Source organism: Electrophorus electricus, chromosome 6 (assembly GCF_013358815.1).
Source record: "Electrophorus electricus isolate fEleEle1 chromosome 6, fEleEle1.pri, whole genome shotgun sequence".
Lineage (NCBI taxonomy): Eukaryota > Metazoa > Chordata > Actinopteri > Gymnotiformes > Gymnotidae > Electrophorus > Electrophorus electricus.
The window spans coordinates 29,942,751-29,954,533 of NC_049540.1; the positions used below are offsets into that span (position 1 = coordinate 29,942,751).

The window sequence follows — 11,783 nt, forward strand, 5'->3', positions numbered from 1 at the left end:
TCCAGTGGCGGCGTGGTTTACACCACACCACCAATGCTCCGCTTTGTGCTTGGTGATGAAGGACTCGCATGCAGCTGCGTGGCCATGGAAACCCCTGACATAAAGCTCCCAGTACACCGTGTCTGTTCTGATGTCGAATGCCAGAGGAGGTTTGGATCTCTGCAGCTACTGAGTCAGCAAAGTATTGGCGACTTTTACACACTACACAGCTCAGCGCTCAGTGACCCTGCTCTGAAACTCTATGTGGTCTGTCACTTCATGGCTGAGTTGCTGTGGTTCCTAAACGCTTCTACTCTTCAATAATACCACTGACAGCTGATGGTGGAATATCTAGGAGGGAAGAAACTTCACCCACTGACTTGTTGCAACGGTGGCGTCCTATTACAGCACCATGCTGGAATTCAGTGAGCTCTTTATAACGACCCGTTCTTTCACTAATGTGTGTGAAGGCCGACTGCATAGCTGGTGCTTGATCTAATACACCTGTGACAATGGGACTGGATATAACACCTGGATTCAATGATTAACAGGTGTGTCCCAATACTTTTGTCCCTATAGTGTGTCTTGAAAAGTCACCCATTTTTTTATTAATATGTTCCAATGAATTCGTCAAAAGTACATCCCTGATCATTCTTTAGGCGCTTGTAATAAATCTCAATTTCTGCATAATTCTTTTTTCTTCTTTAAATTCTACAGATTACTGAAATGAAGCCAAAATTTCCTCACAAATAATCAATAAGACTTGTTGAGACACGCCCCTGGTCTGGGGTCAGTTTGAGACTCTGATTGCTCCTGAAGCACCAGGAACACATGCCTGTCTGTCTTACACTCGTGTGTTTCCATCGTCTTAAGAGACCTGTGAGAAGTCAGTAACGCAACCTGAATGACCAGAGTGAGCGAAGCATCTGTTATATCACTGTGCTGGACAGAGAGAGAGAAGCAAGAGAGCGTGAAAGAATGTCTCTTGGTCTCTTGTGCCACTCACAGCTCTCGATTTCCAGGGTGCAGTTTTGCTCATCCAGCGGGTATCTTCTCAGGTCCATCATGCAGGCTGCAGTTGTAGTGATTCTACACAAACACACACACACACACACACACACACACACACACACACACACACAAATGGAAACAAAGAGAGGTTGGACCAGTCAGATAAAAGTTCTCAGTTCTCAACGCATCACTATTATTATTTCATATTTTTATAAAAAACATCTGGCCTCTATCAACACATCTGATGACGTAAGATTATGCAAGATTATGAAGGTTGTGAACAGACTTCACTGTTTACAAACTACCTATAGGAGGGCGGATTCATTCAAATAAAGAAAGCAACGATGAAAGAATACTTTAGTAATCATGCCACACTAACTGCAAACACTAGCTTAACTTAGCCCTGTGAGTTCTGTTTGGTAGAACTGTCCCTTCACACTACACTCTGGCTTAGACCACACCACCCAAGGTTAGCCTGGAGTGGTTCTTCACACATGAAGTGTGTGTTCAGTTCATTAGTTGAACAAGGGTATTGTAGGAGAAAACACAGGACTGCAGACTTTTGGATAACGTCATACAACAGACAGATGTTTACCCACCAACAAACCTTACATCACAAGGGAGGTGAAGGGTTGTATTAAAGGACCTTATCATGGAGAACTGACTTTCTATTGCTTTATTTAAATAAAGAATTTTGAAGTAATATGTAAGCACTGTTAAATTTAAAAATGCACCAGTCACTCTCCCAGTCCATATTGTAACGTTATGAGGCTAAGCAGGACGCGGGGATGAGTTACGGTGAACAAAAACATACGTTTATTCACACAGAGAAGAAAGACTATGTAGCAATTAAGCTAGCATAACATCAAACACAGACAACAGAACCATAGGGGTTTATATACACACATAAATGAAAAACAATTACAAACAGATGTGACACATGGGGGGTGTGGCCACATGGACAAACACACACACAGACACACACACAGACACACACACACACACACACACACACACACACACACAAGGTGAGACATTTGGGAGGAGGGGCCATACTGTGACACAAATGGTCCAAATATGGAATGTAAACTGAAACAACAGCCTGTTTTGATATCAATTTCAGTCTCATTTACATCTCTCTGCCTGGTAATGTTTTATTCATGCTTGTCTGTGGTTGTGGTATATCACCAACGTCTTGTGTCTCTTGGATGGTTGTGGATGACATGGCTAGCAGCTTCCCTGTTTCATTGCTGTGCTGTGGGTTCACATTAAGGTCTTTTGCTCGGATCTGTGTAGCTGTTTGCACTGATATCTTTGGTTCTGACTTTGTTTACACATTGATTCTAGCCCAATCCCAAGAAACCTGCACTTGATTCCTGACTCGGTTCTTCAAGCCCTTTGTGACAGAAACAAATAAAACATGTTTATCCTGCATTTGAATTCTGATATTCTTCATCTGTCACTGGCAACTGTTCTGCATCTGCTTTGTAAGGTTTAAGTGTAATAAAGTAATAGTGAACTTCTGCCCACTGGCTCATTTGGTCCATTTTCCTGACATGGCAGAGAGATACAGCCATCGCTGAAATATGAGATAACTGAAATATGAGATAACTGAAATATGACATCACTGAAATATGAGATAACTGAAATATGATATCGCTGAAATATGAGATAACTGAAATATGAGATAACTGAAATATGACATCACTGAAATATGACATCACTGAAATATGAGATAACTGAAATATGAGATAACAAGTATGATATCACTGAAATATGAGATAACAAGTATGATATCACTGAAATGTGAGATAACTGAAATATGATATCACTGAAATATGAGATAACAAGTATGATATCACTGAAATATGAGATAACTGAAATATGATATCACTGAAATATGAGATAACAAGTATGATATCACTGGAATATGATATAACTGAAATATAATATCACTAGGATATAATTTCACAGGAATATGATATCACTGAAATATGAGATAACAAGTATGATATCACTGGAATATGATATAACTGAAATATGAGATAACAAGTATGATATCACTGGAATATGATATAACTGAAATATGATATCACTGAAATATGAGATAACAAGTATGATATCACTGAAATATGAGATAACAAGTATGATATCACTGGAATATGACATCACTGAAATATGATATCATCTGGCACTTCCTACTCCTGGATGGTGTACTGACTCCTGATCATGTACCCGAGGTGGTAGCCAGTATATGCTGTTCACACCAGCCCATGAGCTCGACCTTTACAATCCTTTACAATCCTTTACAGTCCAGAAAGAGCTTTTTATGGTGTGTGTGCATATTTGTGTGTTGGTGGAGTTGATTCTGGAGTTGATTCTACATGCATTTCACTGATTTCCTGAAAGGCTTAATCCATTCATCATTTAATAAACACCAGCAAAGGTCCAAGATCCTAAACAAAGGGAATCTGACAGCATAGCTGGATAATTCAGAGATTATACAGGGGAAAACACCCCTCAGTCTTCATTACTGCTACACTTAGTGACTATTATGTGTTAATGGAACCTCTTCCAACTCGAATATAGAGCGCATTCCATGTTTCCGGCCCTTCTCTACGGATAGGAGACAGTCGTGAGACGCCCTTGGCTGTGAGTTAAATACTTCTCTTTTCTTCTTTCAGACTCTTAAACCGCCAGAATCACTCTGGGGTGTGGGAGCCAACGCCACACCGAGCACTCCCGGGAGACTGCACGTCAACTTGGCCAAACCCTACCTTCAGACCAGCCAGCTGAGTAGAGGTGTGGATCTGCTTGGAGAAAGACTCAAGGTTGATATAACTGACAGCAACTTATCATTAGCTGTGGAAAAAGCTTTTGGCCAGACCAGCGCTTGGTACACATGCAGCGTCTCCAGCTGTGCATGTGCACACAGACACATCCCAGTCTAGGAGGGCGAGGAGTGCAAACATGCGCTGTCTACGTTTAGACGGTGAACTCTGGTGGGAGACACGACGGCTGCGTTCCTACACCTGACGTGACACATCTAGCACTTAAATAAGATGCTCACGTCTCAGGGGTAACAGTGAAACGATCGTTCTTGCACTTTACGTTGAGGTATCATGCCCTGTGATCATTAGAGCACGCTGAAAGAATCATCAGTCTCTCACAGAATGCACAAACTGCTCGGGCAAACATATTATGAATATTAAAAGACTGCACTGGTTAATTAGACTTTTAGAAGAATTTACTTTTTCATTTGAACTTTTTATATAGAACCCATGGTCACGTAAAATCATGGGCATCTAAAGCAAATAAATGAGGTTTACAGTTTTGTACAGTTAAAGCAATGCTATAATCTAACCAGCTATGCCGCTAGACTAGTGTCAGGAATGTAGGTCATGTTCTCTGATGTGAATTGGTTGACTCTGATATGTAAACCATATGTAGCAAGAGAAGGGATGTCCCTTATCAAACATTTACCTGACACATTTTTCCAAAGCAACCTACAATTATGACTGAGTACAGCTTGAGCAATTGCAGGTTAAGGGTCTTGCTCAGGGGGCCAATAGTGGCAATGGTGTGGCTTGAACCAGCAACCTTCTGAGGACGAGTCAAGTGCCTTAACCCCTGAGACAGCACTGCCCTTGGAAAAGGTGTGCTGTGTGATCCATGGGACACATGCACATGCGCATGTACACACACAAATACGCACACGCACATGCACACACATGTACACATGCAATGCCAAATGGAGTCTGGTACAAGATTTGGGCCAACGTTATTCTACATTCTACAACAGTCTGAAAGGGTTGTGGGGATCAGTTCAAATTTCTTATGATGCTTCCTTAAATTATTCTGATCTCTTTAGTTACAAAGCAATTACTGCTGCATTAACGTTATATTAATGTTGAATTAATGTTACATTAACATTTCATTAATGTTGCATTAACGTTACATATTTTCACCACACCTTCAGCACCAGTGTGGTTTTCTTTCTTGCTGTAAGGTGATGTCAGTCAAATCAGGATGCAAACACATTAATGAACAATGTTGATCACAATAATTACGAAAATCAGAGTCGTAGTCACAGTCAATTAGACACTGATGTGCAGACAGTGGAAAAAAAGTGGACTAAAATGAAAGAGAAATAAAAACAAAAGCACTTGGCACGGAAACCACGACAGCAGAGGGGATCCACCACGCTGGTAATGACAGGGATTCCAGCCCAATCCCAACACACCTTCGCCTAATTCCGAACCGCAGCCGTTTGTGACAGAAACAAAGCGTCTCTGTGCTGCAGCTAATGTCAGGTATGCAAGTTACATGAACGGTACGTAGGAACACGATTAGGGAAGGAATCCCTCAGTGAGTCCTTGGAGAGTTTCGCTGAAAAGATGGGTAACACTTTCCATCACATGGCCAGAGTTACAGTGTTACAGTGTACTGACAATGTGAATTCACGTGGATACTTACTGAGGAACAAAGCACCGCAATACACTGATGCTCTGTGCATACATAAGAGAAAATGCACATAATCGCAGAATGAATATGGAGTATTACATGGATGTTACTCAGTGTACATACTAGTAAAATTACAATGTAACAGTAGCAATATAACATAATATTATCAAATATTACCAAAACATTATCCAGACAGACGCTTTATCCGATTAGGTGAATTTATTGAGAAAATGAATCCTAGCAGACGACCAGGAGTTGCTGTAAGCATATCTGCACACAATTATTGTTGACAAATCCCATAACCACCTTTGCTGTGTATTAAACCTGTGCAAAATCCTCAAACAGACAATTTAAACAGTTTGGTCAATAACACCATTTATTCAGCGAGGTCAATCCTGCAGTGTTCAGAGAGAAGCCAGTGCATGTGTGTGTGTTTGTGTGTGTGTGTGTGTGTGTGTGTGTGTGTGTGTGTGTGTGTGTGTGTGTGTGTGTGTGTGTGTGTGTGTGTGTGTGTGTGAAAGGGCAGAGTTCCTCCAGCACCAGGGCCAGTCTCTGGTTTGCATCTGTGACTGTAAACTGTTCGTAGGAAGAAGATGTGCTGAACATGACCTTATACATAGAACATGGTCTGTTTGTGCAAGAGATCATCACTGTCTGGGACGATCACTTGGTCTCTAAAATCCTAGAGAGTGTTTCTCTCTGAGACAGTAGCCTGTGAATTTACTGTACTTTAAGACTGACAGATATTAGCACATGTCTAATTAGGGTAGTACATTAGCATATGTTTAATGAACTCCAGCAGGCAGTAAACTGAAGTGGATAATAAGAGTGGAGTTGATTCTGAATAGTAAATTTGGCAAAGCCCAAATAGTGGCTTTTTACAAATATTTATTTCATGCAAATAATTGTTTTAATTAAGTGTCAAAAAGCTGGTGTTTCCCATAACTCAGGTAGTTCATTTTAACGTCAGTGTTTTTTGTTTTCCTACTAGATTGCAGTATGTAAAGTGGAGTTCGATCTGAAGCAGAATGCTGGCCTGTGTTGACTCTGACACTGCTGGTACCAGCACACTGGAATCACAGCTCGGTCAGCCTGGGGTCACTGCTGGAGATATCAGACGACTACAGCACTTCTCATAGCTGTTCCAGCATAGTTGCTGTGCCACTGTTTCCATTTAAAAGACACAGTAGAGCTTGTTTGACTGGGAGGAGATCAGGCGAGTGTTCACCTGTTAGCCCTGGACCTTACCCTGTAGTTAGCAGTGTAGAATTCAGTCTAACTTTTGTGTTAGTTTTTTCCCCAAATTTCATCTGCCTAAGGACTGAAATATTTGCATAGCCAGGTTGACTACTTTCCTTTTGCAAACAGTAAGCTCGACAGATAGTTAACTGTATTGTTAATGCCACTCTTAACTTTGTTATCTCCAGTTAACTCTGTTAGCTTCAGTGTTATCTCTGTTAACTGTTATTTCTGTTAACTGTGTTAACGCTACTGTTAACTATGTTATCTCTGTTCACTGTGTTAACTCTGTTATCTTCACTGTTATCTCTGTTAACTTTGTTATCTCTGTTAACTGTGTTAACTCTGTTAGCTTCACTGTTATCTCTGTTAATTGTGTTAACTGTGTTAACTCTGTTAACTTCACTCTTAACTCTGATAATCTGATGAATAGTTGATGGGCATTTCTGTAGTCCAATATCTAATCTCAGATTCCCACCTGCTCTACCAGGTGAGTTACAGGAGCACTGTAGCTAAATCTTCTAAAACTTCACCTAGTTAGCACTAAACCCACAAAGCCCCTGACACTGCTCAGGTGTTTAGTATTCATTCCATTCTACCTGCTGGATTCTTGATATTGGCTATTCACTAAGACCAGGCATGACACATTATATCTTGTAATCCTCCGTGACAATGTACATGTTACAATGTTTTAGACATGTTTATACAATGTTTATAACACATCATAAAAACACTGAGGACTAAAACATAATATCACTAAAACATGATATCACAAAAATGTAAAATCACTGGACTATGATATCACTGGAATATGATATCTCTGAAATATGACATGAGCCTGGGATGTTTGTATAAGCCGGAAAAGTAACAAAATTATGCCAACAAATTCAGTTCAGTTCTTTAGTTTCTGGTCGAACTCAAGTGGCCTTTAGTATAAATCTTTTAAAGAAGGAAAAAATTCTAACACCCTCACTCTGACACTTTCACTCTGACAAACACTCTGACACACTCACTCTGACACACTCACTCTGACACACTCACTCTGACACAGTTACTCAGTTAGTTACCCCCTCCACAAACACACCACCCCTTGTGCAGTTAGTTACCCCCTCCACAAATACCTCCACCCCTTCTGCAGTTAGTTACCCCCTCCACAAACACCACCATTCCTTCAATAAAATGTTTGTTTTATTCTCAACAATGATAAAACTATAGAATCTGGCAGCTCAATGGGAAACGAATTAGTTGGGCAGTTTGAATATTCATTATGTTTGTTCACGGCAGTTTGAATATTCATCATCTTTGTTCACAGCAGCAGTGTAGGTTATTGCTGACATTATACATGCTGATTTGGAATAAAAAATTTCCTGTTGCGAGATGGGAACAAATGGTACTCTGTTGGGGACAGGCCCACGATACACACTCGGAGTTTTGCGTAATCCCGGAGTCATGCATAATCTCGGAGTTATGGATAATCTCAGAGTTATACATAATCTCAGAGTTATGGATAATCTCAGAGTTATAGATAATCTCTGAGTTATGGATAATCTCAGAGTTATACATAATCTCTGAGTTATGGATAATCTCAGAGTTATAGATAATCTCTGAGTTATGGATAATCTCAGAGTTATACATAATCTCTGAGTTATGGATAATCTCAGAGTTATAGATAATCTCTGAGTTATGGATAGTATCAGAGTTATACATATTCTCTGAGTTATGGATAGTATCAGAGTTATACATATTCTCTGAGTTATGGATAATCTCAGAGTTATACATATTCTCTGAGTTATGGATAATCTCAGAGTTATACATATTCTCTGAGTTATGGATAATCTCAGAGTTATACATATTCTCTGAGTTATGGATAATCTCAGAGTTATGGATAATCTCAGAGTTATGCATAATTTCTGAGTTATGGATAATCTCAGAGTTATGGATAATCTCAGAGTTATGGATAATCTCAGAGTTATGCATAATCTCAGAGTTATGCATAATTTCTGAGTTATGGATAATCTCAGAGTTATGCATAGTCTCTTATTTGCACAGAAAGAGTGATTGCTAAAGTAATTTTTTAAAATGCAATTTGGATGTTATCTTCCATTACATAATGATTGAATTATGAGTAAGCAAGTGGTTGCCTCCTTTTCTCTTTCTCTCTTTTCTCTTTCTCTCTTTTCTTTCTTGCTTTTTCTCTTTGTTTCTCTCTATTTCTCTGTTCTCTCTCTCCATATGCTCTCTATTAGATGTCTGAATAGACATTTGGAGTCTAAAGTGCCACGTAAAAATAAACAATGACCTCATGTTTTTATGAGCTTTATGGTGACTCAGTGGTTAGCTAACACGTGTTGACACCCACAGAATACACTCATTCCTTCTGCAGTGCTTCTCAGCATCTGATATGACTGAACTGACTCAGTCAGACGTCGGGCGGAGATGACTTCGTACGATTTGAGAGTCAGACGTCGAGCGGAGATGACTCCGTACGATCTGAGAGTCAGACGTCGGGTGGAGATGACTCCGTACGATCTGAGAGTCAGACGTCGAGGTGAGATGACTCCGTACGATCTGAGAGTCAGACGTCGGGTGGAGATGACTCCGTACGATCTGAGAGTCAGACGTCGGGCGGGGATGACTCCGTACGATCTGAGAGTCAGACGTCGGGCGGAGATGACTCCGTACTATCTGAGAGTCAGACGTCGGGCGGAGATGACTCTGTACAATCTGAGAGTCAGATGTTGGGTGGAACTGACTCCATACAATCTGAGTGTCAGGCAGAGCTGACAACTTTTAAAATAATCCGAAACCACTCATAACTCATTCAGTGAAGTAAATAGTAAATATGTAAATACACTGCCTGGCCAAAAAAAGGTCACCACCTGGATTTAACTAAGCAAATAGGTAAGAGCCTCCCATTGGATAATTACTGCATGGGTGATTATGTTTCAGCTGGCAACAAGTTATTTAACCCTAACTGATGCAGTGAGTAGCTTCTCATTTGTTAAACAACCATGTCAAAAGACACATCCTGTGGTCATAGAAAAGATGTTAATCTGTTTCAGAGGGGTCACATTATTGGCATGCATCAAGCAGAGAAAACATCTAAGGAGATTGTTGAAACTGCTAAAATCAGGTTAAGAACTGTCCAACACATTATTAAAAAGTGGAAGGACAGTGGAGAAACATCATCTTCGAGGAAGGAATGTGGTCAGAAAAAAATATTGAATGAATCTTAAATGTGTGGTAAAATCAAATCGTAGAAAAACAACAGTAGAACTCATGGATATGTTTAATAGTGAAAGTAAGAGCATTTCCACAGGCACAATGCGAAGGGAACTCAAGGGATGGGACTAAACAGCTCTGTAGCCTTAAGAAAACCACTTGTCAGTGAGGCTAACTGGTATAAATGGCTTCAATTTGCTAGGGAGCATAAAGATTGGACTCTGGAGCAATGGAAGAAGGTCATGTGGTCTGATGAGTCCAGATTTACCCTGTTCCAGAGTGATGGGCGCATCAGGGTAAGAAGAGAGGCGGTTGAAGTGACGCACCCATCATGCCTAGTGTCTACCGCACAAGCCTGTGGGGGCAGTGCTATGATCTGGGGTTGCTGCAGTTGATCAGGTCTAGGTTCAGCAACGTTATGTGCCCAAAGAATGAGGTCAGCTGACTACCTGAATATACTGAACGACCAGGTTATTCCATCAATGGATTTTTTCTTCCCTGATGGCACAGGCATATTCCAAGATGACAATGCCAGGATTCTTCGGGCTCAAATTGTGAAAGAGTGGTTGAGAGAGCATGAGACATCATTTTTGCATGTGGATTGGCCACCACAGAGTCCAGACCTGAACCCCATTGAGAATCTTTGGAATGTGCTGGAGAAGATTTTGCGCAGTGGTCCAAATCTCCCATCATCAATAAAAGATTAATGCAACGAAAAATTGACGAAACATTAATGCAACTCTGGACAGAAATAAATGTGACATTGCAGAAGCTTGTGGAAACGATGCCACAGTGAATGCATGCCGCAATCAAAGATAAAGGAGGTCCAACGAAATATTACAGTCTGTGACCTTTTTTTGGCTAGGCAGTATAGTTTAAGTTTAAAAATCCCTATGCAATTGTTTTATGTGTAAAATGTTGCAAAAGTTTGAAGAGGAGTTTGAGGGAGATGGTTTAGAAGCGGGGGTAAGGTTCACAGGAATGTGTGCAATCAAGACAGAAGGGGGAGAGAGAGAGAGAGAGAGAGAGAGAGAGAGAGAGAGAGAGAGAGAGAGAGAGAGAGAGAGAGAGAGAAGCGAAAGAGAAAGAAAGAGAAAGAGAAAGATAGGGAAGATGTGATATGTCACAGCAGATAAAAAGTCTGAGAACTGTGAGCTAAAAGCGTTCCTTCTTTGTTGCCCGAGCTTACTAACGCAGAGTTGTAACCCACATTGTCTACTCCAGAATCCCCTCATAGCTATCGCATCTACTGAGAAAGTGCTTATGTGTACGTGGGGAGTGTCCAAGTGAACCTGTTCCACTTAGTCAGCCCAGCAATGTAGCACAGTAATGTCACCCAGAAATAGTCTGTTTATCCTGAACAAACCAAACCTCCTGTTTGTCACTCCACTCTGTCTGCCAAAGAGAGTCTTCTGGAAGCACAGAGTGCTGAGTTGCTCTACCTCTGAATGCCAGCAGCTGCAATTAACAACCAGATGCATCAAAGCTGAAGAAAGAGAGACATTTCCCAAACACAGTGTTGAAACCTACGAAACCCAAGAATGCACCACCTTTATGGTTTTGCTCGTTAGAGTGACACAACCAGTGTATTTCCAGTCTCTTGATTCCCAAACATAGAATCAGATCTTGAATGTTTTGTTTGTTTCAGTATTTTTATATTCTTAGCGCTTGCAACCGTTGGCCCACACAAGTTTAAAATTACACCATAGTAAAATCTTTCAACCTAAATTCAAAGTTAGATCACTGTACTATAAACTAAAGCTTTGACTTAATACTTGGTTTATTAACAAAGGTGATTTCTGTAAAAGCTAATATATCTTAGTAGATAAAAAAATAATGCAGGTAATTACTGTGGATAATATTTTATA

General features: G+C 40.5%; 1 protein-coding gene across 2 annotated transcripts in view; it reads right to left on the reverse strand.

Annotated features, from left to right (window-relative positions):
• LOC113590552 (gamma-aminobutyric acid receptor subunit beta-2) overlaps positions 1 to 11,783 on the reverse strand; it is a 62,555-nt gene that overhangs the window by 21,747 nt on the left and 29,025 nt on the right. For both annotated transcript variants that reach the window (XM_035527384.1, XM_035527383.1), the window contains exon 5: positions 986 to 1,068. In XM_035527384.1, the coding sequence (XP_035383277.1) occupies positions 986 to 1,068 (83 nt within the window). The remainder of the gene's footprint in view (positions 1 to 985; positions 1,069 to 11,783) is intronic.